The sequence below is a fragment of the Saccopteryx leptura genome, chromosome 2, assembly GCF_036850995.1.
Source record: "Saccopteryx leptura isolate mSacLep1 chromosome 2, mSacLep1_pri_phased_curated, whole genome shotgun sequence".
In the NCBI taxonomy this organism is placed as follows: Eukaryota; Metazoa; Chordata; class Mammalia; order Chiroptera; family Emballonuridae; genus Saccopteryx; species Saccopteryx leptura.
In genome coordinates this window covers 131,902,255-131,925,981 of record NC_089504.1, presented here as the reverse complement: position 1 = coordinate 131,925,981, position 23,727 = coordinate 131,902,255, and the positions used below count along the sequence as shown (strand labels likewise).

General features: G+C 43.0%; 1 protein-coding gene and 1 long non-coding RNA gene across 3 annotated transcripts in view; one reads left to right on the top strand and one right to left on the bottom strand.

The window, feature by feature from the left end:
- The first annotated feature begins 586 nt into the window (after positions 1-586).
- TMBIM6 (transmembrane BAX inhibitor motif containing 6) lies at positions 587-22,973 on the top strand. Of its 2 annotated transcripts, none has more exons than XM_066368790.1 (10): positions 587-694; positions 10,711-10,798; positions 11,198-11,306; positions 14,109-14,229; positions 16,248-16,296; positions 16,795-16,892; positions 17,092-17,171; positions 17,986-18,086; positions 19,598-19,673; positions 20,999-22,973. In XM_066368790.1, the coding sequence occupies exons 2-10, from the start codon at positions 10,743-10,745 to the stop codon at positions 21,020-21,022; spliced, it is 714 nt and encodes a 237-aa protein (XP_066224887.1). In that variant the 5' UTR covers positions 587-694; positions 10,711-10,742; the 3' UTR covers positions 21,023-22,973. The 2 variants fall into 2 exon arrangements, with proteins under 2 accessions (XP_066224887.1, XP_066224888.1); XM_066368791.1 differs by lacking the exon at positions 587-694 and adding an exon at positions 1,389-1,410.
- Positions 7,259-23,727, bottom strand: part of LOC136394926 (uncharacterized) — a 199,618-nt gene continuing 183,149 nt past the window's right edge. The window contains exons 2-3 of the long non-coding RNA XR_010749250.1: positions 9,546-9,652; positions 7,259-7,319 (exon numbers count right to left, since the gene is read on the bottom strand). This is a non-coding gene — a long non-coding RNA (uncharacterized lncRNA). The remainder of the gene's footprint in view (positions 7,320-9,545; positions 9,653-23,727) is intronic.

Genomic DNA, 23,727 nt, shown 5'->3' with positions numbered 1-23,727 from the left:
CTTAAATATAAATAAAACGGAAATAATGTAAGTTATTTCTTCTTCCTCTGTGGACCGGTACCAAATGGCCCACGGACCGGTACCTGTCTGCGGCCCGGGGGTTGGGGACCACTGGCATAAAACAACCATTTTGTTAGCCCCTTGAATTCAAAGATGCTCCGAAACTTAGGTTCCACTAGATTCGCAGCAAATTCTTATACCCCTGTAAGAGCGCTTTTCTATGTGTTTTCCGAATCTCTTCCCCTCTTTAACATTCCATAACAAACCTAAACTAAAATCTCGGGACTTTACAGCGCTATCCCACCACGCGTCATGGGGGCTCCATTATTGCACAAGTCTGTGTCTTGGGTAGGACCTGCCCTTCCTCATTTTCTTCGCTAGAGGAGGCTTTGGACAGCAATCCTTCCTTACTATAGGAAGAAGGCGGAGACATTTACTACGACACCGGTTGGTGGCCAGGAATATGACTGACAAGGGCATTAGCGAATGGCTCTGAAGTAAGCGGCCGAAGTTTATACTTGTACAGCCAAACAAATGGCAGAAGTGCAGCCAACGGCCAATGAAGACTGGTTTAAAAGGAGCTTGGGGGAGGGGCCTCCCTGAAGGGGCGGACTCAAGGTAAAGAGTCTGAAGTGGACTCTGGGAGAGTCAGAAGCGTATCCGGTGTTAAAAGAGCTTTGTGGGCTCCAGAGAGGTAAGAAGGTTCTTGTGAAACTAGCGTTGCGCAAGCCGAGAATGAAGAATGGAAGGGGGTTAGCAGTTACTGTGCGAACGAGAATGGGAGTAGTCTCCGTTTTCGGACAGACTGAACCCTGTGGGAAAAGGCCCCTGCTCTGCGGCTGGGCTCGGGATAGCTGGGCGGGGTGAAGAGAGGAGCTGGTACCGCGCATGCGCAACTTAGGCGTAAGGGAGGGCCAGAGGCAAGTCAGCCGGGTGTTGGGGGTCGTCCTGGCTCCTCACTCTGCGTGGGAGCGCTAGGGAAAGCCCCTTTTTAGCCTCCCTTTCCTCCTTCCTCCCAGTTTGCGTACCCCCTCTTTTCTCTACCTGGAGTAGATGCAGGGAACCAGGCCTGCTTGGAATTTAGGGCACGTCCCCCGCCCCTTTCCTTTTGAGGGTAACGAAAGCGAAACCTCAGGCCTTTACGGTCACCCCCGCCCCACCCGAATGATCCCTGCTCTGCTACGGACCCTCGGGCCGGGTGCCTGAGTGAGCGGCAGGTGCCGGGTCTCGAGCAGGGCCGCGTCAGGCAGGCTGCCCCGTCACGGCGGGGCGGGTGATGTCACTCTCCTCTGTGACTCGCGAGCTTGCTTAGTTCAGTACAGGCCGACCGCAGAGGCGGGAGGTGCGGAGGGATCCGGCTTGGGCCTGGCTTTCCAGTCCCAGGGCCCAGTCCCGCTCTGGTCTGATTGGGTAGGTGAGGTGGCTTGGCTTTGTTTCGTCCGGAGCCCGGTGGGCGTCTTTCTCAAAGTCCGATTAGGAAAGGCGGCGTTGGGCGTTGTTGGGTTTTTTTGTTTTTGTTTTTGTCTAGTTTTTCCTGGGACCTGTTTGCTGAAGCTGTGGTAATAAGTAGGCCGTGGTACTTTTGTTTATTAAGAGTGGAATTGCTACCCCATGCTAGCCGGCTAGCATTGTCCACTCCAGACAAGGACCTCGCTGTACTTGAGACTCTGTTCTAGAAATAGTTAATTTGTGAATGTGTAACTCGGTAGAAGAGCTGACTGTGTCTAAAACAAAGATTTTAAGGTTAAAGGTTAACGGAGAATGGGCTTTCTGGTTACTTATTGATATTTATTTTTATTTTATCTTTCGGTAGAATGTGTAGTTTAAGAATTCAGTTCAACAACTAAGGTGCTTCAACAAAGAGTTGATGCTTCTCATCTCTCTCTCTTCCTGTCTGTCTGTCCCTATCTCTGACTCTGTCTCAGTCACACACAAAAAAAAATGTTTTCAGTTCAAGACAGATTTTTTTCCAGTCGCACAGCCACATTTCTCATAGCTTCTGCGAATCAGTTATTTCTGTAATGATTAGATTTACTCTTTCATGTTTTTTTATTCCTCTTTGTCAAATATTTTTTTGTTCTGGTTTCAGTACTAAGTTGACATTTAGATCCTCTGCCATTTTCCTTCAGTGGGGACAGAATGGTTGAATCCTTGAGAAATGCAATCTGTAATTTAATTCCGAGTTTCCTTCTTAAATTATTCATCTTGTTGTGGAACCATGGTGTAGTACTTTCTTCCCTTCTGTACTATTGATCTGATTGAAGTCTTACTCTCCTAAAGAATAGGAAAGATAAAATTAATCCATATAGTCAGCATTTCTGTGTTTTCCCTGTTATGGATATTTTAAGTTTATTGTAGAAATGCTTACACACACACACACACACACACACACACACACACAGAAAAGTGTAGTAGAAATCAGCATATGTTAGTTTTTTAAAAAAGATTTCTGTTGCTCTATGGCTGGAAGTGCCTTAATGAAAACTTGCTTTTCTACTGTAGGGTGTACAGCAGAAAGAGGACCAGACGTGGGAGGTCAGAAGATCCCTAATCTGGTCCAGGCTTTGCTATTTTTGTATTTTAACTTGCTGATGGTCAAGTCAATACTAATGTTCATTTAGCACTTTTACAATGATTTCACACAATTTTCTTACTGGAATTTAATAAGCTTGGTAGAGCAGATATTAATTATCCTTATCTTACAGATAAGGAAGCCTAGAGGACTACAGGTAAAATGATTTTTCCAACGTTATCTGGTAGAAAATGCCAGTGACTGCCAATCCACTGCCTATCCAGTGCCACTGTTACACTGCTTTTTTTAAACTTTATTTTTTTAATCTTTTAAGTAGGACTAATCATTCTTTCCCTCCTCTCATGTATTGGTGTGAAGATCAAAGGGGATAATGTATATGAAAGCACTCTGAAATTGTAAAATTTTATACAAATGGAGTCAGTGGTATTATTATAGAAGGTACTACTGCTGGCTTTAAGAGTTTCACTTGATTTCATAAACTACCCCAAGAGTGTTGATCTCCTCTGGGAAAGCACTGAATATTCTCTTGATGCTCAGAGTTCTAAATTATCCTTTACTACTATGACTTGGTTGTTGAAGCTGGTAGTGTCTTCCACTCAACTGTTTTGTCCCCCCAGAGATTCTAATCCAAATTTCATGGAGTAGTTTTGGGTTTTTTTATTAATATTTTTTTATTTATTCATTTTAGAGAGGAGAGAGAGAGAGAGAAAGAAAGAGAAAGAGAAAGGAGGAGCAGGAATCATCAACTCCCATATGTGTCTTGACCAGGCAAGCCCAGGGTTGCGAACCGGCAACCTCAGTGTTTCCAGGTCAACACTTTATCCACTGTGCCACCACAGATCAGGCTCATGGAGTAGTTTTTATGCACATTTTTGGTTTTTCAAAAACAATATTTAAACCAAAGAGAGCAAGACTATAGAGGTTGGCTTTTAAAACCACTTGAGTGACTGTTCAAGGTAGATCTCCCTCTGAGCCAGTTTGAGAATGTTTATTTGGTTATAATATTCTTGATCAGATAATGAGATCTAGATTTGCTCCGGAGACTCTTAGTTTGTGCTTAAGTGTGTGGGCTAGTAGCTGATTCACATGCAAACTCTGCTCTGAAGGTGTTTAAAACCAAATGTGTGAGAATAGTATCAGTACAATTAACTGGAATCCAGAACACTTGAGAAAAGAGCCTCAAAGGTGAGGATTGAGTGGATGTACTGTTCTAATCTACACCTGCTTTCATTCGAACTAAATATGGTGTTAACTAGAGAGGGATTGCTGGTTTATACTAGAAGATGATTTTGTATTGTATTTAAGACATTGGGACTTGCTTATGATTCAGTGTCTGTCAAACAGTTGTTATAGAGCTCTAGAGAGATTCAGTAGGGTTAAAATTTGATACAATAATTTATTGAAGGCAATAGGCATTCCATTGCCAGGTACTGGTTTGGTTCTGAGGCAGTCCTCTAAAGAGACAGAATTCAGTGTTAGCTAATCCAGTGATTTTGGCCCAAGCTGCCAGGGGATGAGGGGGTACTCAAGACATGTTGAGTTCAGATCTAGAACATCTGAAGTCCAGTCCTAGTTGCAGTGGAATTTCTTTCTTTTTTTAAAAAAGAGATTATCTATTTATTGATTTTAGAGAGAGGAGAGAGAAAAAAAGGGGGGGGGGGAGAAGTGGGAAGTATCAATTGAGCAGTTACTTTTCGAATGTACCTAGTTTGGATAATCCCAGGATTTCAAACCAGTGACCACAGCATTTCAGATCAACACTTTATCCACTGTGCCACCACAGGTCAGGCTGAAGTGGAATTTCTTCTCTTTTTTTTAAATTATTTATTTTTAGTGAGAGGCAGACAGGAAGGGAGAGAGAGGGGAAGCATCAACTCATAGTTGAGGTAGCTTAGTTGTTCATTGAATGTTTTCTCATATGTGCCTTGAAGGGGGGGCTCTAGCTGAGCCAGTGACTCCTTTCTCAAGCCAGCCAGCATGAGGTCCTATCTATGATCCCATGCTCAAGCTAGCAACCTTGGGGTTTCAAACCTGGGTCCTTGGCATCCCAGGCCAATGCTCTAAACACTATGCCACCACCTGTTCAAGCTGAAGTGGATTTTTTTTTTTTTTTTTTTTTTTTTTTTTACAGGGACAGAGCGAGAGTCAGAGGGATAGATAGGGACAGACAGACAGGAACGGAGAGAGATGAGAAGCATCAATCATCAGTTTTTTTTGTTGTGACACCTTAGTTCATTGATTGCTTTCTCATATGTGCCTTGACCGTCGGGCCTTCAGCCGACCGAGTAACCCCTTGCTCGAGCCAGTGACCTTGGGTCCAAGCTGGTGAGCTTTTTGCTCAAGCCAGATGAGCCCGCGCTCAAGCTGGCAACCTCGGGGTCTCGAACCTGGTTCCTCTGCATCCCAGTCTGACGCTTAATCCACTGCATCACTGCCTGGTCAGGCAAATTTCTTAAACTGAATAGACCAACCTCCTAGGGGTGGCAAGGAAAGCATCAAGCAAATGACTACTACTTCATCAGAATCTCTACCGCATCATTTTATCACTTAGTGGTCATTAGGCTGTCTCGAAACGCCTGTAATCCTGTGGGGCAGGAGGTACAATGTAAATGTGCCAGAAGAGAGGCATGGCATTTAAAGAAAATTATTTTGTTTTAACCAGTTATAAGATTTATCAAATTTTTTTAAATTCTACTTTATCATTTTCTTAGACTGTTTCTCCCATCCCCCTTTAATTTAATTTAATTTTTCATTTGGGTAATTATTAAGCCTTCAGCTTATAGCTAGATGTTAGTTAATGGTTTAAAAGTAATTTACTCCTGACCAGATGGTGTCACAGTGGATAGAGTGTCAGCCTGGGACGCTGAGGCCCCAGGTTTGAAACCCTGAGTCACTGACTTGAGCGCAGGCTCAGCAGTTTGAGTGCAGTCACCTGCTGAGTGTGGGATCATACACATGACCCCATGGTCACCAGCTTGAGCCCAAAGATCACTGGCTTGAAGCCCAAGGTTGCTGGCTTGAGCAAGGGGTCATTGGCTCAGCTGGAGCTCCCTTGTCAAGGCACATATGAGAAAGCAGTCAATGAATAACCAAGGTGCCACAACTATGACTTGATGCTTCTCATCTCAATCCCTTCCTGACAGTCAGTTCTTGTCTGTCTCTCCTCATCTCTTAGTAAAAAAAAAAAAGTCATTTATAGTGGATATGTAAGTTAGGTATGTGTTAAATGTCTTCTAAAACTAGACTTTTAAAAGAGATAAACATACCCTGAGGACTTTAGAGTAGTGAGTGTTTTACACTAGTAACAATAATGATTAACATACTGAGCTAGTGTTATGTATGAGGCACTATTCTAAGCACTTTATCTGTATTATTTCACTTAATCTTCAGTCCTCTGAAGTATTATATTTTATTCTGTGAAGTATTTTATGTTACTCTTTTACAAATGAGGAAACTGGCACAGTGAGGTTAAGTACCAGAAATTTGTTGCATGTCGTCTAGTTAAGGAAATAACAGTCAGGATTCGAATGCAGTAGGTCATGCTTTTAACTACTATGCTAAGGACATGGTTATGCAGTCTGAAAATTATTCAATAGGAAGAAAGACTGAAAAATTACAAGTAGTTCCACCTCCTATTTAAAAGATTTTAACCACATGGAATTCCTTTTCTCTTTGGAGTATCAGTTTGTTCCTTCTAGATGTGTGGGAACAGAATTCAAGATTGGTCAAATTACAACAGGAATGAAGAACCATAATTCACAAACTAAATGATTAATTAAATGTGTAAACAATGTTTCTTTGACTTGCTGGTTTAATGTTGGTTTCTTTGACTTGCTGGTTAAATTGTATGCACTGAGGCAGCTGCTGTTCTGGCTCCAGCAGTCAGCAGGCTTTTTTCAAAGGCAAGGATTTTTTTTTAATTTATTTTTAATGCGTACTAAATGCATGATTGTTTGTTTTGCATAGCTTTTGGCCAGGTTTCATATGCACTGTGCCTAATAGGTGTTGGAATAAGATTGCAGAGAATTTTTAAAATTTAAGGCCTGGCCCTTTATAATCTTCATTTTAGGACAAGGGTTAGAGGAAGATAACTAGAACAAAACAGATTTAACAAGCCACCAGACATAGATGTTCATTGATAAGAATGTCTCCTCATTGTTGTTAATGCTTAGAATGGCAATAGGGTAGCATTATTAATCAAGACCTAACTTTTAAAAAAATACTTATTTTGAGAGAAAATGTCTATTGTTCCACTTATTTCATTAGTTGATTCTCCTTTTCTAACTTAAAATATTTTTTTAAGATTTTATTTACTCATTTTAGAGAGGAGGTGGGGGTGCAGCAGGAAGCATCAAGTCCCATATGTGCCTTGACCAGGCAAGCCTGGGGTTTCGAACCGGCGACCTCAGCATTCTAGGTCAATGCTTTATTGACTGCTCCACCACAGGCCAGGCCAAGAACAGTTTTTTAACTCATTGCTTATTTGCACGTTAGCTCTTCTGTTTGTTATAGACAGCAAATTATCATATTTCCTTGATTCTGAGACCCAACTTTTTCCCCTCATATTTTAACATTTTGGAAAATATGTAATATGTACATCATGCCATCTTAAATTTGTATACTGTATTGCAGTTCTTTCCCCCACATACAGCTGTTAATAAATTGCAGTGTATCTATTTGTGTGTGTGTGTGTGTGTGTGTGTGTGTGTGGCAGAGACAGAGTCAGACAGATAGGGACAGACAGGAATGGAGAGAGATGAGAAATATCAATTCTTCATTGCAGTTCCTCAGTTGTTCATTGATTGCTTTCTCATATGTGCCTTGACTGGGGGCCTACAGCAGACCGAGTGACTCCTTGCTCGAGCCAGCAACCTTGGGCTCAAGCTGGTGAGCCTTGCTCAAACCAAATGAGCCCATGGTCAAGCTGGCGACCTCGGGGTCTCGAACCTGGGTCCTCCACATCCCAGTCTGATGCTCCATCCACTGCGCCACCGCCTGGTCAGGCTGCTGTGTATCTTTGCGTTTAGAAAATTTGGTCAATTTTTCACTTAAATCAAAAACAGGACATTGTTCACTTAAATGTTAGAGTAGGTAGTAATGTTAGAAACATTTTATTTGATTTCTTTATGGTTTTAAACCACAAGCCACTACTAAATCATGGAGAAATTCGTATTCGACACCTCCCACCTTACCCTCATGATCTTTGGTGGTTTGGGTTTTTCCGTCAGCAGTTGTAAGCGAGTCATGGAAAGAGGCAGTCAATACCCCCTGGGAAATGTCAAAGAGTAAACTGGGACAGAGGCGTTTCTGCCATTCTCCCCTCCTAAGTTTCCACTCAGTGGAGTCTACAGAGTGTTCCCCCTTTCTGGCTAACAATCTCCTCAGTATTCGAGTATTTACCCCCACCCCCTCCTTTTTTAACTCTTGAAATTGGAAGCAAGAGGTACTTCAGCATCATTGTAAATATGGACTACTGAGAAACTTGGTTCTGAAGGTTCAGTACTGTTGCAAGTTCCGTCTAGGGATGTCATTAGGGATGTTAATAGAAGCCTTAAACAAAGACACTTTGGAGGTGCTGGATTGTGCCATCTTGTAAGTTTGCTCTCTAGAGGATGTACACATCGTGGTTCTGGAAGGTTGTGGTTGGCAGTGCAACAGACTGCAATAATTGCACCATCTAGATCAAGAGGATCTGGAGCCCTGAGACTCACAGACGAGAGCAACAGCTTTAGTCGATTCTGCAGTTCTGCAGCTTCTCACTGTATCCATTCTTGAGAACAGAACTGACAAAAGAATTGAGGTGAGTAGGGATGGTGAGAAAGGAAAGAGGAAATCAGAGAAAGCATGCCAGTCATTTTAATTTTTATATGTGAGAGCCTCAGGAAACAAGTGGTAATGATGCTTTTGAACTCTTAAGAATGGCACCTTTCTACTGGCTAAGGATTCCTCAGGAAATTGATATGTGGATTTTAACTTTTATTGCCCAGGTGAATTTTGCTGAGTATTGGGTTAAGTGCTGATTAGAATGGGTGTGAGTAGTTCGCCTGTCTGTCAAACAACTTACCTTTTGTGTTTTAGTCCCTTCCTTCCCCTCTCTCTTTTGGTAGTTTTGAAGAGGATGGGGCATTACAAGTCTGGAAGATTTATATTTAGGAAATATGAAAGCTTTTGATTAGATTTTTAGTTCTATAGATTGAGTATGTTTATTTAGGATTGCATATGAGGTAGGGGAGAGAGCAAAACTTAAGACCCTGACTTTATGATATTGATATGTAATGTGACCTGAGTATAGTTTAGTTTGTTTGTTCATTTGTTTTAAATGATCTTTGAGACAGTTGGCAATATCTGAATAAGGTCAGTAAATCAGATAATAGAATTGCATCAATGTTGATTTCCTCATTTTGGTCATTGTTTTTAAGATATACACACTCAAGTATTTAGGAGTAAAGGAACATTGTGTTTGCATGGCAAAGAATGTATATTTTTAAGTCTATATGTTTCTATATATAGACAGAAGATGAAACAAATACTTGAAATAGTAACATTTGATTTGGGTGAGGGTTGTACAGGAATTCTTTGTACACAGCTCTTTTGTAAAAAAGGTTCTGGGGAAAAAAAAGGTTTTGAAATTATGTGTAAAATCTTTTTGCACAACTTTCCTTTTCATGGAGGTAGGAACTTTTCCTCTTTTTAAAATTATGAATTCCTTTTAGTTCAGTTCTAAAATTCATTAGGTAGAAAGCTTCTACGTGTATATATTTTAAATGGAAGGCCTAGTGCAGACCTTTATAGCCTTGCTTGCTTACTTTTGTTGTTGTTGTTGTTCTTGCTTGCTTTTTTAATCTTTGCAGTTCCATGCCTTTTCTTGTGTGTGTGTGTGTGTGTGTGTGTGTGTGTGAGAGAGAGAGAGACAGAGACAGAGACAGAGACTGAGAGATCAGAGAGAGGGACAGACAGACAGGAAGGGAGAGAGATGAGAAGCATCAATTCTTCTCATCTCTAATTGAGGCACCTTAGTTGTTCATTGATTGCTTTCTCATATGTGCCTTGACCGGGGGGCTACAGCAGACCAAGTGACCCCTTGCTCAAACCAGATGAGCCTGCCCTCAAGCTGGCGACCTCGGGGGTCTCGAACCTGGGTCCTCCGCATCTCAGTCCAACACTCTATCCACTGTGCCACCGCCTGGTCAGGCTCCATGCCTTTTCTGAGTGAATTCTGTAGCATCTTGAAACAATGACATAAAATTGCTTTATGTTCCAGTGACTGGGTTCCTTTAACTATATTGCTAATTGAAAATTTCTCAAAGAAAGTCTTTTAAAGGGGTAAATTAGGCCTGACCTGTGGTGGCGCAGTGGATAAAGCGTCAACCTGGAAACACTGAGGTTGCCAGTTCGAAACCCGGGGCTTGCCCGGTCAAGGCGCATATGGGAGTTGATGCTTCCTGCTCCTCCCCCCTTCTCTCTCTCTCTCTCTCTCTCTCTCTCTCTCTCTCTCCTCTCTATAATGAATAAATAAAATCTAAAAAAAAAAAAAAAATTAAAGGGGTAAATTACTTTCTCAAAGAATAAAAATTCTAGTAATGAAATACTCTGGGGAGAGGAAGATGGGTTTGTTTCCTCAGTCCCCTTTAAAATTATGATTGCAAATGTTTTCTAGAAAGAAATATAGAAAAATAAAAATAGTTGCACTGGCCAGTTGGCTCAGTGGATAGAGCATTGGCTCAGTGTGTGAACATCCCGGGTTTGATTTAAGGTCAAGGCACACCTGAGAAACAATCATCTTCTCCCCACCCTCTCCCCTTTATCTCTTCCCCTCTTGTAGCCAGTGGCTCAATTGGGTCAAGCATCAACTGGGGCGCTGAGAATAGCTCAGTTGGTCTGAGCACTGGCCTCAGACACTGAAGATAGCTTGGTTGATTCAAGCATTGGCTCCAGACAGGGCTGCTGGGTGAATCTTGGTTGAGGCGCATAAGGGAGTCGGTCTCTCTTATCTCCTCTACCTCACTTAAAAAAAATAAAAAGTAAAACTAGTTATATTAGAACGGTGATGAGATTTTAAATAACTTTCATTTTTCAAAACTTGTATGTTGCTTTTTCTTTTTATAAGAAAGTTGTTATTTTGTCTGTTCTTGAATCTTTAAAATAATCTTCCTTTCTTTTTATTCTTTATTCTACAGAGCGGAGGCTGTGTGCCACAGACTCTGGCATCATGAACATATTTGATCGGAAGATCAACTTTGATGCGCTCTTAAAATTTTCCCATATGTAAGTGTTTTGACCTTGACTGCAGTTTCTTACTGCTTTTTCTTTCATATCTGGTTTTTTCTTTTTCCTAGTTTATTAACTTTTATGTATATAAACTAATATTGACTTCACTAGAATCCTGAGGATGTGATAAGCACTCAGATTCCAAGGACTGCTTTGTGGTCACTGGAGAGCCATTTAGTTATTCTAGTTTCAGTACTGATTGTTCATAATTTTGGTTTTGGCTCTTTCCCAGCATTTAAGATTCTCTGTTAGTTAACCTATTTTCAAAACATTCTTTTTAAATTGTGATAATAACTTTTATATATTCCCTGGTAGAATAGAGGGAGATGATTTTGTAGCTTAGAGATGAAATTGAACTGGTCCCAAAGTGATGGCTGTTATTAACATTCTTCCTAGAACCCCCTCAACACAGCAGCACCTGAAGAAGGTCTATGCCAGTTTTGCCCTCTGTATGTTTGTGGCGGCTGCAGGAGCCTATGTCCATGTGGTCACTCATTTCATTCAGGTAAGAACAGTTTTCTCTCCTAGGTGCTATTGTACAAATTATAATTGGAAGAAACTAGCTCAGCCGGGTGGTACAAGCCTATGCCCTTTCTTAATCCTTTTCAGTAGTTTGGCATCTGAACTCAGCCAAAGCCAGCTGGTAAATCAGGACATATAGAGCCATTAACATTTTCTGGCAACTCTGGCCTCTACTGCAATGTTTAGCTTCAGAATGTCTTAACCCTGACACTGAATGGTGTGTTGTTGATGATGTACAAGACCCCTACCCACTGAATACAGGCATAATGTGCATGTTGGGGTTCTTCTCCACAGTAGCCCTTCTATCTTTTGATCCCTTTTCTCTTTTTTTCCTGAATAACTGTGGAGTACTTGGATACAAAACACTGATTGAAAATCATTAATTATCAAGAGGGGCAGGGTTGAGACCTTGAAGGATTTGACCCATTTTACTCTCAGATATACTTACATCTGCATGGTTGAGTGAAAAACCTTTCAATAACTCATTTTCCTGTGTAGAAGGAGAGTTTGGGTTTGGTCAGCAGGAATAGAAGGGCAGTTGAGGAATAATCAGTATGTTTGAAGTTCTCACTAGCAAGACTTGTCTTTTTTAGAGTGTCCTTTTTTTAGTATAAGTACAAGGGTGTGCCTCAACCAAGAACTATCCCTCTGCTCAATCATTTCTTGGTAGGGACTTTGTGAAAAATTATTCTAGATACTTAAAGGATAAGACTTTGATCCCTTGAGTTTAGACTAAAATATTCTACCTTTTAGGCAAGAGTGGCTCTCTTAAATAATGTAAAATAAAATCATCCTCATTATTCATGGTTTTCATATTGGTGAATATACCTACTCACTAAAAATTATTTGTAACCCTAAGATCAGTCCATTTGCAGACATTGCAGAGGGGCTCACAAGAACCTAACATTTTATTTCCCAGAGGAGTAGTTCAGAATTCAGTAATTCATTGTTCATGGTGACTTATAGTATGTAACTACTGTGAAAAACAAGAATTGAGTATACCTTAAGGGGAAGGAACTTCAGTGTCTACATATGTTCCTAGTGATTTCTCTCTATTTAAATGCCTTTTTCCCACTTTTTTTTTCTCTAACAAAACTGAGGCATGTTCATTGTAGAGATTTGGTTAGTAAACTACTAAGAATAAATATAAAACTCCCAGCCTTGCTGAGTAGCTCAGTTGGTTAGAGCATCGTCCCAATACACCAAGGTTGCAGGTTCGATCCCCAGGCAGAGCACCTAAAAGAATCATCCAGTGAATGCATAAATAAGTAGAACAACAAGTCAGTATTTCTCCCTTTCTTCCTCCATCCCACCCTCCCTCTCTGAAAATCAATGTTAAAAAAAAAAATTAAGACCAAACAAACTCATCACCCAGAAATAACTACGTGCTCTTAATGTTTGGGTACTTTTTGATACCCTCTGTCTCAGTCCTTTCAGGCTGCTATGACAGAATACCTTAGACTAGGTGGCTTAAACCAGTGGTCCCCAACCTTTTTTGGGCCACGGACCGGTTTAATGTCAGAAAATATTTTCACAGACTGGCCTTTAGGGTGGGACAGATAAATGTATCACGTGACCGAGACAAGCGTCAAGAGTGAGTCTTAGATGTAACGGAGGGAATCTGGTCATTTTTTAAAAATAAAACATCATTCAGACTTAAATATAAATAAAACGGAAATAATGTAAGTTATTTATTCTTTCTCTGCGGACTTGTAGCGGTCCGCAGCCCGGGGGTTGGGGACCACTGGCTTAAACAACAAACAGTTCTTAGAGTGTTCTAAGCTGGGAAGTCCAAGATCAAAGCGCCAGCAGATGTGTTGTGTGGTGAGGGTCTACTTCCTGGTTTATAAATGCTCATTTTCTTGCTGTGTCCCCACATGGTAGAAGGCACAAGGGAGCGCTCAGAGTTCAAGGCCACTAATCCCTTTAGTGAAGGTTCCACTCTTACAACCTAATCACCTTCCAAAGACCCTACTTCTAAATACCATCATACCTGAGGGGTTAAGATTTAAACATGAATTTGGGATGGGGGACACAAACATTCCATCCATAGCACCCTCTCTCAGTCTTTTTTCTCTGTATGTGTATAGTATATAGTTGTGTGTGTGTTTTAAAGTGATCAAAAAAAGGGTCATTTCTGCCTGACCAGGCAGTGGCGCAGTGGATAGAGCGTTGGACTGGGATGCAGAGGACCCAGGTTCGAGACCCCGAGGTCGCCAGCTTGAGCGTGAGCTCATCTGGTTTGAGCAAAGCTCACCAGCTTGGACCCAAGGTCTCTGGCTTGAGCAAGAGGTTACTTGGTCTCCTGAAGGCCCACGGTCAAGGCACATATGAGAAAGCAATCAATGAACAACAACTAAGGTGTCGCAATGAAAAACTAATGATTGATGCTTCTCATCTCTCTCCGTTCCTGTCTGTCTACCCTTCTCTCTGACACTCTCTGTAAAATAAAAAGGGGGGGGGGCTCATTTCTGTTTGATCTACAGATTGGAGTGTGCTTCCAGTACTTGTCACTTTGGTTCATTTTTTTCTGATTTCTTGGTCAAAACTCATAGTTTGACTAGGATAGTTGTGGTTGATGGACTACCCAGTCCAGAAGAGCCTCCAGTGTCCACCATGGTCCTAACCCTGTCCTTTAAGGCTTCTGGTTTCTCTCTTCAGCCCCCACTGCCTTCTCTACTGCCTCTAGGTTAGAAGCAAATATTAGAAAGTTCAGATGAATATTTAAATCTAATAGTCTCTTAGAAAAATAAATTTGTTACTCAGTTATGACTCCATCTGACAGGCTGGCCTGCTCTCTGCCCTGGGTTCTCTGGGGTTGATGATTTGGCTGACGGCAACACCTCATAGCCATGAAACTGAGCACAAAAGACTTGGACTTCTTGCTGGATTTGCTTTTCTTACAGGTATGTTAAGGGATTGGTCTAATTTTGAGGGATGGTGGGTGGAGACTGTGGTTTTTAGTATCTCTTTAGATTGGGCCCAGATTTGTATTTATCCTGATTCACCTCAACTAGTACACTTAACTCTCCAACCTTATATTTGAATGCATTTTGCTTTGTACTGCTTTCTTATATTGTGTAGGCATGTCTTACTTCCCTATCTGAGGGTAAGCTCTTTATGTCTAGTGCCTATGATTTCTACTTTTGTATCCAAAAATAAATATATGTGTGCTAGAATTAATGAGTTTTGAGAATTTAGGTAGACTCACACTGACAGCTATCATAGAAAAATCCATCTATTCTGAACCTTATAAAAAATAAATTAAAGCCATACATTGAGATCCATCATACAGGGCCCTTTGCTGATTCTCAAGAAAAGAATTGGCCCTGGCTGGTTGGCTCAGTGGTAGAGCATTGGCCTGGCATGCAGAACTCCCGGGTTTGATTCCCGGCCAGGGCACACAGGAGAAGCGCCCATCTGCTTCTCCACCCCTCCCCCTCTCCTTCCTCTCTGTCTCTCTCTTCCCCTCCTGCAGCCAAGGCTCCATTGGAGCAAAGATGGCCGGGGTGCTGGGAATGGCTCTATGGCCTCTGCCCCAGGCGCTAGAGTGGCTCTGGTCGCAACAGAGCGACGCCCAGGATGGGCAGAGCATCGCCCCCTGGTGGGCGTGCCGGGTGGATCCCGGTCGGGCACATTCGGGAGTCTGTCTGACTGTCACCCTGTTTCCAGCTTCAGAAAAATACCAAAAAAAAAAAAAAAATTTAATTAAAAGCACAGCACTTCTAGAATTATCATTAAGGGAAACTGAACTAAAGCTACACAGTAAAAATACTTGCAAAGCAAAAGCTCTGGCCATGGACCTTGGTTGGTTAAAGCATCATCTGAAGCACGGAGATTTCTGGTTTGATCCCCAGTAAGGGCATGTACAGGAACAGATTGGTGTTCCTGTCTCTTCCTCTCACTAAAAAAAAAAAGGAGGGCAAAGCAACATTTGAGTTAGTACAACCCATTTTAAGTGAGTCTAATCTATACCATGTTGAAGAAATTGTAGAAAGGCAGGGATTTAGAGATTAAGACTTTTAGATCGGGGAAGGCTAGTTTTTGAAGGCACTAGGGGTGAAATCAGAAGGAGAAAGGAGAGTAACCGAAGTAGAGGAAATGTTGAAGCCGGAACAGGCTGCTGCTGTGCCCTCCTGTTGGCACATGTCCATCTGCAGAACTGGTCTGGTCTTTTTTGCTACAAAGGAAGTCAGTACTATGTGACTACAAAGTTTGCTGCCACAGGCTCTGCTTTATTCAGTTCTTTTTCTCTAATCTAATTCCTGATCTGGCCCACATTACAGGCTTACACCACTCCTTTTAAGAGTTTTGCAGCCTTTATCAATGTAGCTCGAAAATGTTTGACATGCCTGTTTCATTTTTCCTAATATCTGTTCCTCCTGGGGGTCATTGATTTTCAGATAAGAGGATAGTTTTGCAGCTCAGTATATAAATAAATAACTTAATCAAGTTTAAGTTCTCTTGAAAACAATGCAAGTGTAGAAAGAGATTTAATTACTTTAGTTCACTTATTTTTTTTTCTTAGGAACATGGGCATGCCTATGCTCATTAATGTTCAGCTTTTGGACAGGGGCCCTCTTCAAGAATTGATAGGTGCTCTCCCTCTCAGGAGCATGTCCACGCTTTCCCCTTCCCTCTCCTCTTCCCCCACAGGCGTGTATCTCCTAGACTCTAAGGGTCTCCAGGAAACTGGCAGCCAGGGGAGGAGTGGGCCGCAGCAGCTTGGATCCGGCTAACCCCCTGCACCTTTTTCTGACTTCCCAGTGAGTCAGAGCAGCCCTGCCTAGGCTCTCCGGTTGCTGCTTCTGTTCTAGACCCTTCCTTATTTCACTATCCCGGCTTTAATAAACTTACTCTGAAAATTGCTGTAAATTTAAAAAATTGATTGTAGTAATATGTTCTCGGGCTTTTTGTTTTCTAGGAGTTGGCCTGGGCCCTGCTCTGGAGTTGTGCATTGCCATCAACCCCAGGTGACTACTTTAGTGTCTTACATCTTTCCACCTTTATGAATGTACCTTCTAAATATAGACTATTCCTTGCCCTGTCCGGTTGGCTCAGTGGTAGAGCGTCGGCCTGGCGTGTAGGAGTCCCGGGTTTGATTTCCGGCCAGGGCACACAGGAGAAGCGCCCATCTGCTTCTCCACCCCTCCCCCTCTCCTTCCTCTCTGTCTCTCTCTTCCCCTCCCGCAGCCAAGGCTCCATTGGAGCAAAGTTGGCCTTGGTGCTGAGGATGGCTCTGTGGCCTCTGCCTCAGGCGCTAGAATGACTCTGGTTGCAACAGAGCAGCGCCCCAGATGGGCAGAGCATCGCCCCCTGGTGGGCATGCTGGGTGGATCCCGATCAGGCGCATGCAGGAGTGAGTCTGACTGCCTTCCCGTTTCCAACTTCAGAAAAATACAAATAAATAAATAAATAAATAAATAAAGACTGTTCCTCTAGCCCTCAATCTAATGGTCTTTTTTTAACAGCATCCTTCCCACTGCTTTCATGGGCACAGCAATGATCTTCACCTGTTTCACTCTGAGTGCACTCTATGCCAGGCGCCGCAGTTACCTCTTTCTGGGAGGTAAGTGTGGACTGGAAGATGGGGAGAGGATCTCCACTCTAGCCAGGAGTTTCACTAGGACTGTTTCACTATGCCCATCACCTCACCTTTTTTTGACTACTGGGTTGAAGTGGAAAACTTCATTCTGGGGGCAGCGTGGCTTTAGTGGGATGGCTTTACTTTGGCTTCTCTCATGATGGCTTTTTGTCATCTCTTATAGGCATCTTGATGTCAGCCATGAGCTTGATGTTCTTGTCTTCCCTGGGGAATCTTTTCTTTGGATCCATTTGGCTTTTCCAGGTGAGACTTTGCATATAACTTTCCAGCAGCCATTTGGCTCACACTTCTTTGTCTTGACTAATCCTCCTAGGATGGAGCCTTCTGTGAGTAAAAGTTCAGACTAAATGGGTTGGATATTACTAAGAGGACAGTTTGCTCAGGGATTATTTTCCTAAGGCCAGTCCAGTATCAGCTCCCTGTTAAAATGATTGCCTCTTCCAGTGACAAAAAAATAAATTAGTGCAAAATTGTGTTGAGGGATCTAATGTGGTCTTCACCATAGACTTCAGTTTCCATGAATGTAAATGTCTGTGGGGTTAAAAGACAAGAAAAAAAAGAAACAACAACAAAAAAAGAGGCCCTGGCCGGTTGGCTCAGTGATAGAGCATCAGTCTAGCATGTGGACATCCTAGGTTTGATTTCTGGTCAGGGCAAACAATAGAAGCATCTACTTCTCCAGCCCTCCACCTCCTCCTCCTCTCTCCCTACCGCTCCCTTCCCGCAGCCATGGCTTGATTGGTTCAAGCATATCATCCAGGCACTGAGGATAGCTCCGTGGAGCCTCTGCCTCAGGCGCTAAAAGTAGCTTGGTTGCAAGCACGGCCCCAGATGGGCAGAGCATCAGCCCTAAATGGGTTGCCCAGTGGATCCTGGTTGGGGTGCATGTGGGAATCTCTTTCTCTATCTCTCCTCCTTTCACTTGGAAAAGAAGGGAGAAAAAATGTCAGTGGGGTTAGCATTTGATGTATTTTCTAGTGGCCAAGAACTAGAAAGAATATGGCTTTTTTCTCTATGGTGTCTACCATATGGTAACCTCATCTCATTCTTTTGTTAGGCAAACCTGTATTTGGGGCTGGTGGTCATGTGTGGCTTTGTCCTTTTTGACACTCAACTCATTATTGAAAAGGCTGAAAATGGAGATAAGGATTATATCTGGTGAGTGTGAAAATTGGTCTTTAACAGAATGAAGGGTGGCCCTGGCTGGATAGCTCCATTGGTAAGAGCCTCGGCCTGAAGTGCAGAGGTTGCCAGTTTGATTCCCCCATCAGGGCACATACAGGAACAAATTGATGTTCTTGTCCCCCTCCCCCTCCCCTTCTCCTCCCCTTCTCCCTCCTCTCCCCTTCCTCCTCCTCCTCCCTCTCCCTCCTTTGCTCTCCTTCTCTCTCCCCTTTCCCTCTCTCTTTCCCTTTCTACCTCTCTGGCTAAAATCAAGCTAAAAAAAAGAAAAGAATGAAGGGTGAGGCATACTCCTCCATTCTGCAGCTCTTTTCTGAATCCTAGGGACAGCCTTTGTCTGGCTCACCTTTCTGTCCACATTGGCAGGGATGAGTAGACCAGGTGGCACTGGTTGAATGCGTCCAAGTTTAAGGGGGTGTATGTGGGAGGATACCCGTACTGTGCACCAAATAGCAAAGTTTCTCAATTCTTGAAAGACATGAGATTTTTAAAAATTAAACTGCTAATCTATCCATACTTTTAATAATGGTTACCTCTAGGCAGAGAAGGAAAGGAACTCTTCACCTTTCATTTGGAACTGTGCACCAAATAGCAAAGTTTCTCTCAATTCTTGAAAGACATGAGATTTTTAAAAATTAAACTGCTAATGGCCTGACCTGTGGTGGCGCAGTGGATAAAGCGTCGACCTGGAAATGCTGAGGTCACCGGTTCGAAACCCTGGGCCTGCCTGGTCAAGGCACATATGGGAGTTGATGCTTCCAGCTCCTCCCCCCTTCTCTCTCTCTGTCTCTCTCTCCTCTGTCTCTCTCCTCTCTAAAAAAATAAATTAATTAAATTAAATTTAAAAAAAATTAAACTGCTAAGCTATCCATACTTTTAATAATGGTTACCTCTAGGCAGAGAAGGAAAGGAACTCTTCACCTTTCATTCTTTATACTTTTGTATTTTTTTTATATCTTTAACAAGGGGCCCTGGCCAGTGGCACAGTGGATAGAGCATCATCTTGGAGTGCCAGGGTCTACTACTCAATCCTCAGGGCACCGATTTGATCCCCAGTCGGGTCAACCCCGAGGGTGTCAGCTCAACCCCAAGGTCAAGCACGTATGAGAAGTAGTCAGTGGCCATACTCCTCAGTGGAACAAGTTGATGCTTCTCTCTTTCTCTCCCTTTCTCTCAAAAAACAAACAAATAATACTTTAACAATGAGAAGATATACATATAAGTTTTTAAATATATGTATTTTTTCATGTTGAAATCCTCTCAAAGTTAGTGGCAGTTCAGAGTTGGGCCTCTGCCGAGTCTAAAGCCCGATTTTCCTTTTTCCTGTGCTGTGTGGTTTCAGTGAGGGCAAGGGGCCCAGGCACAGCTTTACTTCCTTAGTTGGTGGTGGTGGTGGTGAAGCTGACTCGTAGGGTCGGGGTTTTATGTTTTACATCTTTGTGTAAAGGAAAGTAGGAAGTGCAATTTGTGATCTGGTTCTTTCTCAGGCACTGCGTTGACCTCTTCTTAGACTTCGTTGTACTCTTCAGAAAACTCATGATGATCCTGACTATGAATGAGAAGGTCAGTCAGCCCACTACCCAATGAGAGAAAGCTCCTGAGCTCAGCATCTGCGTATACTTCAAGTCTGAACACTTGGTTACACACTATGTAAATCCAGGGTTATGTAAGGCGGACCGCTAAGTAAGAAGTAAACTAGGAGTCTTTAGTCTTTAGCTGATGGAGAAAAAGGAATAAGTAAAAATAGTAATTTTTTTTAACTGATCCTTAAGCTTAGTGTCAAAAGGAAAAGAGCTTTGGTGGCAGCAAACATTCTATACGAAGAATTTCAAGATTATAAAGACAGTTATGACACAGGAAAGAATATTCTAGAGGATTTGTATAATACTGGCAACCAGCTTTTGAAAATACATTTCAAAAATAGACTAATTTAGCCTGGCCTGTGATGGCACAGTGGATGGAGCTGAAATGGTAAAGTCACCAGGTTGAAACCCTGGGCTTGTCTGGACAAGGCACATGCAAAAAGCAAGCAATGAACAACTAAAGTGAAGCGACTCTGAGTTGATACTTCTCGGTCCCGTTCATCCCCCCCCCCCCCATAAAATCAGTAAATAAAATCTTAAAAAAAAAAATAGACCAATTTATCCATTTGTTGGTCTTAGTTTTTTTCCACAGAAGCATTCTGTATATGATTAGTGAGTTTCAAACAATCTACTCCAGCAGCAGGGGGACAAATGAAACCTCAGGCCTTTCTTACAGTCCTTAATACGGAACAAGACAGTGCAGTGGTGGTGGAAGCAGGTGACCAGACGGGTTTGGTTGTCCTCTAGTCTGTGCCACAACTGGACTGAGCACCAAACAGGTGTCTCAGTCTCAGCCAGAGCAACCCAACTTTCTTTTATTTAATACATGGGGCTTCCACTTAAGATGACAGAAAAATTCCCCTAGATTAGAATATTTCTGAATGTTGGTTTATGACCAGAATTATGCTTCCTTCTCAGGCCTAAGGGAAAGTTGGTGGTCTTGGCCTTGGTCTTAATCTCTTGTTTAGTGTTTTTTTAGGGTAGACTAAAATTCACTGGTTGGGATCTGAGTTGTGAGTAGCCAGGAGTGGTCAGGCAGCCCACTCTTGGTGATACTCTTTAGTGTAGGAGTGGGAACAATTGCTTGAAATGTATTCTCAAGTCTGTCAGTAATTTGAGGGACCACCAGGAGAGATGGTTAAGATTCAGCTCCTGCCTCTGGTGAAGGAGCATTTCTCATTCCTTTCTTCTGTCCTGATCCCTTCTAGTTCCTAACCAGAGGCAGCCAGCGATGAACTCACTGGAGAGTTTTAGTTTGAATGTGTGATGGCACAAATTAATTGGGTCATTTTTCTCTATTTCTAGGACAAGAAGAAAGAGAAGAAGTGAAGTGACCATCCCTCCTTTCCTAGTTTGGCTTCCTTCCCTCCACCCCTTCGTTCTCTTTGCACACATTGCAGGTGGCGTGTTCTGTGATAATGAAAAGCATCAGAAAAGCTTTTGTACTTTGTGGTTTTCTCTATTTTGAATTTTTGATCAAATAGTTTGGAGTTTGGCTTCATATTCCTGGAGTTTTTCGCACTCCTTTGTCTGCCATCCCCATCCCCAGCTCCCTGCTTAGGCAGCTTAGGCAGCAGTCCCCTGTGGTGAGGAGTGGGACTTGCAGGACCTGCGAGGGAGACACTCAGGAGGCCACTTTCTGACTGAGCCGACCAAGTGGACTTGAACTGTTTGGTAGAGCCACCTCGGCCCTTCCTTCCTCCACACTGTTTGGTACACTTTTCCTGTGGGACTGGGCAGTGTGTTTTCTTTTGGACAGAAGTTTGCTGGCTTGTTACTCAGGCTTGTTATATCCGAGCATCTGTCAACCCTACAAAGGAAATGAAGAGTCTGGTGGATGCTCTGCTGCTTCCAAGCTGCCCGACATGCCTGTCTGCCTTGCGATCACAAAAGGGTGTGGATCCGTGTGTGTTCTTCTGCCTCTCCCTTGTCTGACCTTCCGGGAACCTGCCTGCTTTCTGTCCCATCCCTGGGGTGGGAGGGTTTCAGCCCAAAGAGAAGACTAATTCTTGTCAGCATTTGTGAAAAGGTTGATTATGTATGGTGAGGTAGAGCCTAGAATTCCCAAATTTCCCCTGGTGGTATTATTTTTTTATTGGTTATCACCTTAGTTACTGAGTGACCTGTTCCAGGTGGCTGTGATTAGAGAGCCCAGGAAAGGAAGGGTAGGGAAGGGAAATGGTTGAGCCTCTGGCGGTAACTGTAACTAATCCTGCCAGAAAAGCTTAGCTCAGGACTTGTTTGGGACAAAATCTCTGAGTGGTTCTTTGTTCAAATCAACAGAATGGAACTTGAATGACTTGGGAGGCAGCATTCATACTAGTCCTTTAGTGCATTTTTGTTATCTCCTACTTAGTACTGGTAGTGTCCAACCAGAAATTTGGGGCAGGAGATAAATGTTTATTTTACACATGCATTGTAGTTTTTGGCTGTCTGCCTGTTTCCATAAATCAGCAGCTTTCCTGGCAAGGCCTGGGTGACCAACCTACAAGACATCTGAACCCCTGCAGTTAGTTCTGTGGCTGCAAGTGGAGAGGAGGCAGTGCTAATGGGGATCACCAGCTCCTTCCCTGTGGGCTGCCGCTGGCAGCTGGCACAGATAGGCGGGCCTTGGGTGCAGTTTTGGCTCTGGTTACTCACAAGGCTTGGGGGTAAGGGGGACTGAGCCAATGAAAGCTCACTTCCAGTAGGACACCGATTTTGGCTCTGCTTGTTTACACCCAGTACAGTTCGGTCCAGTGGCTACTGGTTTGCAGTGCATCACATCCCTGTGTCATCCCATGAAAAGGCTTGTTCCCAGGCTGTGTGTATTCCCGGAGAGGCATGCCACTGAGAAGGGCTTGCTTCCATGGGGTACACTGCCCTCTGATTGAGCTGCTGCCTCCAGCCTCTGGCTTGAGAACTTAAGTAAAGGGACTTCCTTCTTATTAAACCCCCAATACCAACTCCATACATGTGTTGATTGTCTGCTAGGTCTGAGAATCAGTTAGGTCTCTTGAAGCCAAACTCCACTTCTTGTGCTTTTTTGCTTGGGATAAAGGAGTTTTTCTTTAGAAACAGTGCCAAGAATGATAAGATATCAAAAACCACTTTTAAAGAAAATGTCTAACAAGGTTTTTAAAACAGTAATCACTGTAATTATCACTTTCTTTTCTAGTTTCTTGGTTTTCAGCTCAGGCTGCATTCTCATACTGTGAAGACAAAGGTGTTTTTGATCAGAAATATATGAAATCTACATAGTCTTAATTTGTAAAAAATTAAAGAAAATTCCTTAACCTTTCCTGGTGTTAATGTGTTTTAAATTAAAGGCTACAACTGAACATAGGGCCTAGGGGACTTAACTAGTGGGAGCCAAGTGGGACAAGATGTATTTTGTTTTTTTAAGATTTTATTTATTGCCCTAGCAGGTTGGCTCAGTGGTAGAGTGTTGGCCCAGCATGTAGATGTCTTGGGTTTGATTCCCAGTCAGGGCACATGGGAGAAGTGACCATCTGCTTCTCCCATCTCTCCACCTCCCCTTTCTCTCCCTCCCTCCCTCTCCTGCAGCCATGGCTTGACTGGTTCCACTGCATCACCCCAGGTGCTGAGGACGGCTCTGCCTCAGATGCTAAAAATAGCTTGGTTGTGAGCATTGCCCCAGCTGGGCAGAACATCGGCCCCAGACATGTTGCCAGGTAGATCCCAGTCAAGGCACATGCAGGAGTCTATTTCCCCTCCTTTCACTTGGAAAAGAAGAAAAAAATTTATCGATTTTACAGAGTGGAGAGGGTGGGGGGAGCGAGACGGATCAACTCATAGTTGTTTCACTTTAGTTCTTTGGTTGCTTGTCATATGTGCCTTGACCGGTAAGCCCAGGGTTTTGAACTGGTGGCCTTAGCACTCCAGGTTGACAGTCTACCCACTGCACCACCACAGGCCAGGTGGAACAAGATGTTTTGCTCTAGGTGTGAATAGAAAGAAACAAGGATCCCCCATTTAGGCATGCGTTCTAGAGCCCCAGCTGGCCACAAAGGTTGGGAATTTTCTCTGTCCAA

Coding starts and splice junctions, on each gene's coding strand:
- TMBIM6 (XM_066368790.1), top strand. CDS start 10,743: ATGAACATATTTGATCGGAAGATCAACTTTGATGCGCTCTTAAAATTT. Junction 14,230..16,247: donor TGGATTTGCTTTTCTTACAG/GTATGTTAAGGG, acceptor TTTGTTTTCTAG/GAGTTGGCCTGGGCCCTGCT. Junction 19,674..20,998: donor TCCTGACTATGAATGAGAAG/GTCAGTCAGCCC, acceptor CTCTATTTCTAG/GACAAGAAGAAAGAGAAGAA.